The sequence below is a fragment of the Crocodylus porosus genome, unplaced genomic scaffold (genome assembly GCF_001723895.1).
Source record: "Crocodylus porosus isolate Cpor-Errol unplaced genomic scaffold, CroPor_comp1, whole genome shotgun sequence".
Taxonomy (NCBI): domain Eukaryota; kingdom Metazoa; phylum Chordata; order Crocodylia; family Crocodylidae; genus Crocodylus; species Crocodylus porosus.
Genome location: NW_017728921.1, coordinates 4,719,030 through 4,726,428, shown reverse-complemented (window position 1 = coordinate 4,726,428; position 7,399 = coordinate 4,719,030). Strand labels below are relative to the sequence as shown.

The 7,399-nt window shown below is 53.3% G+C and overlaps 1 protein-coding gene across 6 annotated transcripts in view; it reads right to left on the bottom strand.

Annotated features, from left to right (window-relative positions):
* ACACB (acetyl-CoA carboxylase beta) overlaps positions 1-7,399 on the bottom strand; it is a 57,949-nt gene that overhangs the window by 29,449 nt on the left and 21,101 nt on the right. For all 6 annotated transcript variants that reach the window (XM_019538837.1, XM_019538841.1, XM_019538838.1 and 3 more), the window contains 6 exons: positions 6,789-6,998; positions 4,850-5,020; positions 4,233-4,394; positions 3,821-3,984; positions 2,368-2,518; positions 2,161-2,264 (listed from right to left, as the gene is read on the bottom strand). In XM_019538837.1, coding sequence (XP_019394382.1) covers positions 2,161-2,264; positions 2,368-2,518; positions 3,821-3,984; positions 4,233-4,394; positions 4,850-5,020; positions 6,789-6,998 — 962 coding nt within the window. The remainder of the gene's footprint in view (positions 1-2,160; positions 2,265-2,367; positions 2,519-3,820; positions 3,985-4,232; positions 4,395-4,849; positions 5,021-6,788; positions 6,999-7,399) is intronic.

Genomic DNA, 7,399 nt, shown 5'->3' with positions numbered 1-7,399 from the left:
CAACATGGCAGACCCTACAATGAAAGACTGCAGGACCTGAACCTGTTCAGCCTTCACAAGAGAAGGCTGAGGGGGGACCTGGTGACTGTCTGTCCGGGAGTTACCCGGACTAGGGGGCTGCAGGAGGCTCCTTCAGCCCAGGCGCAGGGGGCAGAGCAATCACTCCCCCGATCCAGGCTCCCGGATCAAGCGGGAAGTTTAAAAGAGGGCCCACGAGTCGCACGGGAGAGAGAAGCAGCGGGACCGGAAGCGGAGGGGCGGATCGGTGCCTCCCAGAGCACGAACACCAAACCGGAGCTGCGTGGGTGGTCCCCAGCCGCCGCGGAGGAAGTGGCAAGGCAGATCCATGCTGCCCAGCACCGAGCCGGGAAGCCGGCGCTGCCAGCATGGCCTTTAGCGGTCGCAGAGGAAGCGGAGGGACGGAGGCACGCCGCCCAGCGTGAAGCTGGGGCTGTCAGCAGCAGTTCCAGCCGCCGGTAAGGGAGAGGAGGGGCAGATCCGCCCCGCCCGGCGTGGGGCCACTGAGCCGGAGCGGCCGTGGATTCCAGAAGCTGGTGAGGGCGTGGAGGGGCATAGCCACCACGCACCACACAGAGCCGCCGAGCTCGGGCAGACAACGTGGTCTCCGACCGGAGGCAAGAGGGAGACGGAGCAGATCCACATTGCCCAACGAGGGCCCGCTGGGCCAACGTGGCCGACGGGGATTGCTGTCGCAGACGGAGACGCACGAGAGCGACTACACGCCATCCAATACGGTGCCCGCACGTTCTGGCGCGGCGAGCAAGGACGGCTGACGCGGATGCGGGGAACCGGTTGTGAGTCAGGCGTCCGGGAATCACCATATTCAGTGGGCAGAGGGCGCGGATTAAGCCGGGGACTGGCCAAGGCAGATAGACCCCAAGTGGTGGCCGGGCCATACGACGCAGGGGAGGAAACTATGGGAACCTCCCTAGACTGAGGATGAAAGCAGCAGGGGATTACCCCACAGCACCCTGGTAAAAGGGAGACTGATACTTTGTGTAAGGGAGAGCGATGAGGACGCTCAACCCGGAGGACCGGGTGAGGGTGTAGGGGAGGAGGAGCCCTCAGGAGTCCCCGCTGACCCACCAGTCTCGTTATTGGACACTTTGGCACGCGCCGCACAGGAAGATCCAACTGAACCGGAAGTTACATCAAAGTCATGGCAGGCGAGAGTGACGGGCGCAAAGACCAAGGGAGAGGAGAAAGAGACTGGTGACCTAGAGCGGGGACACAGGAACCGAGTCACCTAACGAGGGACTGGACTCGTTCACACTGTCTATAAACTCACTAGGGGGGACCAGAAGGGTTTGGGAGAGACACTGTTTCCCCTAGCACCCCCTGGCATGACAAGGAACAATGGACACAAATTATGAGAGCGGAGGTTTAGATTAGACATCTGCAAGAACTACTTCACAGTCAGGGCGGCTAGGAGCTGGAACCAACTTCCTAGGGAAGTGGTGCTGGCTCCTACCCTGGGGATCTTTAAGAAGAGGCTTGATGACTACCTGGCTGGACTCATTTGAGTCCAGTCTTTTCTCCCGCCCAGGCGGGGGGTCAGGCTTGAAGATCTACAAGGTCCCTTCGACCCGACTTCTGTGATCCTATGACTATTCATTCCATCCAGGAAGAGCACACACCAACTGTAGATGCTTCCTTAGCCTGACGAAGAGTATTTATACCCAAAGGCTTGCAAAGAAGGATTTTTCCAACTACTTGAGTTGGTCTAATAAAACATATCAGATTTACCCAAAGAACCTTGTCTGCCTGTATTCAGTATAGGACATTCTTAATACTTTACCAAGGGTGCTAGATGTGGTGGCATTGGACATGCAGTGAGATGCACTCTCAGTTCTAAAGAGCTTGCAACCTGATCCAATGAGACAGGCAAAAGGATGGATGAGGAACCAAAGGCAGAGGAAGCTGAAGTGCCTTAGCTCAGCATCACAGCCAGTCAGTGGCAGAGCCAGATGAAGCACAGAAATGTCCTGAAGCCAGTACAGGATCCCTGGGAACAGCCTGTCAAACCCTGCACTTAATGCCATGCCCCCTACACATGCCTACTACTGCTGAAGTCAACAGCAGGACTCCTGCCTGTTTCAGATGCAATCTCCATAGTCCTTCAAACCTGCTGCATTTTACCTTTCGAGTGAATGCAAGAATTCGGTCATGCAGGTCCGGAACAAGGCATCGGCTATGTTCAGAGCGCCGCAGACAACACCCAGCATGGTGTCAGGCTTCTCGGCCTAGGGGGAAAAGAACAAGGCTCTCAGTACCATGGGGCAGAGGATCCAGGTGAGAAGGAAGAGGATGGCCCAGGAGGGAGAAGCTGTGCTCCACTTTCTCTACCTGCACTTTCTCAGCGATCAGGTGGTCCAGCCAGCCAGTATCAATCTCGTTGTTCTGAAAGCTCTCGGTCTCCAGCAGCTTGATCAGATACTCGACTGTTGTTCTGAAATCCCCTCGGATCGACAGCTCTTTCAGTGCTACAACCATGTTCCTTTAAAGGAAAGAGCTACTCTGTTCAGGCTGCTTTTCGTAAGACCTGAGCAAACTGATCCATAGCCCTACCGGGCTTGCACGATAATCACTGCTCCCCTCCCTCTCATTTTGTTTCCAGCCACAGAGACTCCCAAATCTGATTTGCCTGGTACACAGGTGTTAAGTAACTGCTTTTCAAATACGCAGACACGTGGGCCTTAGATCAGTGGTTCTCAACCTTTTTAGACTCCAAGCACCCCATGAAAAATGCCAGCTCTTAGTTTTCACTCTTCCTTTTTTCTGCCCACCAAAACCAGCAGTTTTTCTATTGCAAAGAACTCAGAAAAGACCGAAACTATGGATTTCTGTATGAAATGTCTCAGCTTCTCTTATGACTTGTGTTTGTAAACCTCACCATACTAATACTGTGCACTACCCCACAGCACTCTTGAAAGGATCTCATATACCTTGGTTGAGAATCACTGAATTAGATCGACGTGTAAAACACTGTCATGGGGCAGCAGAGATTTCCAGCAAGTCGCACAGAATCTGGGTGGCTGAGGGTGCTGATTTGGTACCCTAAAAACCTACACCAAATACTTCTATCGCTGTAGAGACACATACCTTATGGTTCAGAAACATCTCAGAGTACCTGCTATTAATCTGCTCTGCACATTTAGCTTCTAGCTTTGTGTAACATCAGAGCTCTTGAAGGTCCCAGTTCAGCAAAACATTTAAGCACATATTTGAAGTTTAGCACATGTCTAACACTAGTGAAGATCCATTCTTAAGAACAGCCTAATTAATAAATGGTGCTTTTCAGTGATACTCAGCATTTCAGTGCATTTTAACCTATCTCTGGAATCTCTTTTTCAGAGCCAGCTTTAGCAAACGCAGGGCCCAGTTTGAAAGCAAACTACAGTATGCACAGGAGAAAAATGACATGCAGGGCTGGTGTGGCATACACGCAGGTGGCAGTGAATTACGTAAACTAGAGCAAAAGACATCATTTTCTGTTGCTAAATAGCGCAACATTGAGCACCTGGTTTCTTTGGCTTTGGGAGCACATACTAATGCTTTAAATATTACTGATGTGACCAGAATGAAAGGAATTCCGCGTGCTCCCTAAAACCTGGAGCCTGGGGAGAAGGGTCCCATACTAAAAAACCAGCACTACCCTTTAAAAGGAGTCTACAACTACACTCTTCAAAGCAGCTGAAGGTATTCATTTGCCCCCTGGGACCGTGTCAGGCATTTTGGAAGGAGCGTTCACTGAGAGTGGAGCCCCCAAAGAAAGTTTACGGTCAGGGGTAGTACTGACGAGATGGCTTCCTCGCGGTTCTCCCCCCAGGAGAAACAGTGCCCGAACTGGGAATCGGCAAACTCATGCAAGCCACCGGCTGCTGCCACGCTGAAATAGCCCCAGACATTCTTGCTGCTTCGGAAATTCAGCTCCTGCACCGTCCCCGAGCTTGGCTTGAAACCCTGAGTTTGGGGTAAGAATTAGAAAGCACACAAGAAAGTAAGAACCAGGGAAGGGGAATCCCAGAGAAAGTGATGGCTCTTTAATGAGGATTCCTTTAGCCCTGGGAGATTTCAACTGGAAGTTGCTCCAGTATTTAACTATTTTATCAACAAAGGACTCTTCCAAGACTAATGGCAAAGTCTTTCCACCCCAGAGAGTTGATCCCATGTGGCGGGGACTCTTTAAGAACAGGGCTCCAGCCTCTCACCTCCTCGGGGTTTTCGCTGGTGATTCTGGCAGCGATGACGTGGCCTCTCGGCGCTGGGGCATTTACCGGATTCTCAAAGCAGATGGGCGTGTCAGCCCACGGGGCCTCTCCGTACAGGACTCGAATGTCCTTTATGCGGTGCAACGGGACACCCATTGAGATCTGCACGTGTGCCAAGTAGGAATGACAAAAGAAGAAAGGGTTCAGAGCTGCTGCTTTTTTTTCCTTTTTAGGAATGAGGCACCAAAATTAGAGGGACGAGACAGTTTGACTGAATGGTAACAGGGCACTGCTCCTTTCCCTCTCTCAACTCAGCTCCAACTCAAAAGACTAGGTATCTGGTGGCTGGTCAGAGCCCTCTATGAAAGCGGTCTGTCCACTGGCATGTCATTGAGGTGCTCAGGATAGATGGGGCATTGCTGAAGAGCCTGCGTTGCCACCTGGGCTTTTCCTAACGGAGAGAAAACACCTTTCTTGCAGGCTGTCACTCTGGTCCCTTTCACAAGCTTTACATCCATGCAAGCTGCACTGCTGAAACTACTAGTTCCTCTGTTCTCTATGTAGTATGGCAGCTTTATGAGGGTGTGTGGGGAGAAAGGTCAGGCAATTGCAAGTACCTGCAGCTGAGCAGCAGGTAAGTTCACATCTGCAACCATTTCCGTGCAGGGGTGCTCGACCTGCAGGCGGGGATTCAGCTCCAGGAAGTGGAAGCTCCCGTCCTCACTATACAGGTACTCGACCGTCCCCGTGCTCACATAACCCACCATCCTCGCGAGGCGCACGGCACACTGGGAAACAACGACACAAGCCATTTTTAGTGCTGGCTCCCGGTCACTCACTCCGCTTCTACCACCCACAGGCTTCTGACAGGCCTCTCCCTGCAACAGTCTTCAAGCTGGGGAGACAGAAAAAACTGAAGCAAACAGGAAAAACCGCCAATGCTTCAGTCCAAGAGGGAGGATCCATTTTGCCATTAAGAATGGAAGTGACTGGGGAGTGCAATATGCTGGGGTCTGGTTGCAACAGATAATGCGCTGCAGAGAAGCATGGAGGGGGAACGCAGCGCAAGCCGGGAACTGGGGAACGAACAGAAGCCGCTGCCCCATTAGCCAGGTCACAGAACTAGCGCCCTCCAGCTCAGCTGGCCGCTGCTTCCTTACATGCCTAATCTGCGAAGGCAACACAGCACCATTGAAACCCTACGGCAACTGCATGGGACAGTGGGAGGTCACATAGGCACTAGCTCAGTTCATCACAGCTCCCCGCCATTAGGACTCAGTCGCAGGCTGAGCTGCTGGGGACTGTCTGTTTGGTTACTGCGTGTCAGGACCACCAGCAGCCGGCCAGGGAGGGACCGAGAGAACTGTCACCCTGGCCACAGCCTGGCCAACAGTCTCCTGTGGGCAAGGGTTTTGTTCGGCTGTCCCAGGTACCCAGCTGATGGCACTGCTGTCTCCAGATTTGGTCCAGCTCCTCCTCTGCATTGTGGCGACAAGGCATTCAATAAGCCTGGCTCACTTGCTGCCATACTTGTCAGCTATGGAAACGAGAAAAGGAAGGACGCTGGGTGCCAGGGGAGGGGAAAGAGGTCCCCGGTGCCCTTCACAAGAGCTGTGGCTGGGGGTGGCCCTGAAGTGACCTTGCTACCTCATTTTCCAGGGTTGACGAACCTAGCATGGGAGGAAGTAGGTGGGGATTTTTGGCAGGGAGACTGAGCTCTCTCAGCCCCTGCAAGTGTAGATGTGCCCTGAGGCTCCAGATCCTCTGGCCAGTCTCCTGTCCCCACTTGCTCCTCAGTCTCCTGACTATTCCCTGCCTTCCACTCAACCTCTGGTCTCCTGACCCCAGTCCTCAGCCTGCTCTTGGGTGTCCTGACTCAGGACCTAACCACTGGACTGGACTGCCCAAACCCAAGTCATTAAACTGTACGTCGACAGTGTAATAGCTGAGGTCCTGACTCCTCCGTGCTACTGCAACACAGAGGCTATTTCTTTTCCATTCACCAGGAGACAAAGCAAGGGCATCACGGCCCAGGCTGAGAAGGGATACAAAAGTGCTTGCTAGAAGCTCAACAAAAGGCGAACATGAGAGCCTGCCTTCAGCTGTGAGGTGAAACCCAAGGGTCTGAACAACTCATGCAGGTGGCTTTGTCCATGTACACCTTGATCGTAAGCTCTCTGGGGCAGGGACTGCCTTTTGTTTGCTATTTGTTTGTACAGTGCCTTGCTTGGTGGGGTCCCGATCCCTAGGCTGCGTCTCTGTGGCCTCTGGCGTGAGCCCAGAAGCACCCCAGAGAAACAATTCTCACATGCTGGTGCCTGATCCAGGCGTGCCCACCCCCACACATTAGGAAGCACAGATGGCCACGAAGGGGACTGAGCCCCTCTGAGCGGTCGTCAGCGCACACCCAATGCTGTTCTCAGGCTCAGGCATTGCTCCGATATGAACCTGGCAAAGCTGGAGGAACCAGCAGCTGGAGGCTTCTTGCCACCAGCATCCCCTCTCCTCTGTCCTATCCCCGGCCACCCGCCTGTGCCAGAGATGCCGAACACCCACCTGCTCCATGAAATCAAACACGGCGGGAGCAGCTATCGTGGCTGGAGCCTCTTCGATGATCTTCTGATGTCGGCGCTGGATGGAGCAGTCGCGGCCGAACAATGAAACCGCGTTCCCGTACTGATCGGCGAGGACCTGGACCTCCAGGTGTCGTGCGTGCTGTGCTAATTTCATCACGAAGATGGGGGACCCGATGGCCTCGCCCTGGACCTGGGAACGGAAGAGAAAACCTGACTCTGGAAGGAACAGACGAAATGCCCTCGCAAGTGGGATGAGGATGGGAGACATGCAGAAACCCATCCTTGGGGTGTGGGGAGGAAATTCACCCCCAGCCCAAAGGCAGACACTAGATTCCCACCCCCAATGGTTACAAATCCCACTCAGGGTCCTGCCTCCTTTATATACTCAATGGTTTTTATTTTTTTTTTTAAATATGAAGGAAAGTAACTATAAAGAAAGCCAGCCTGTCAAAGGGTCCCGATAAAACCAGTCAGAAGAACAACAGGGGACTGGCATTCACGTTTCAGAAAGCAAGACTGGAGATGCGAGGGAAGACTCTGCTCAGAGCACCTCATCTCCCTAAGGCAGTGTTTTTTAAGGGACAGGGGTCA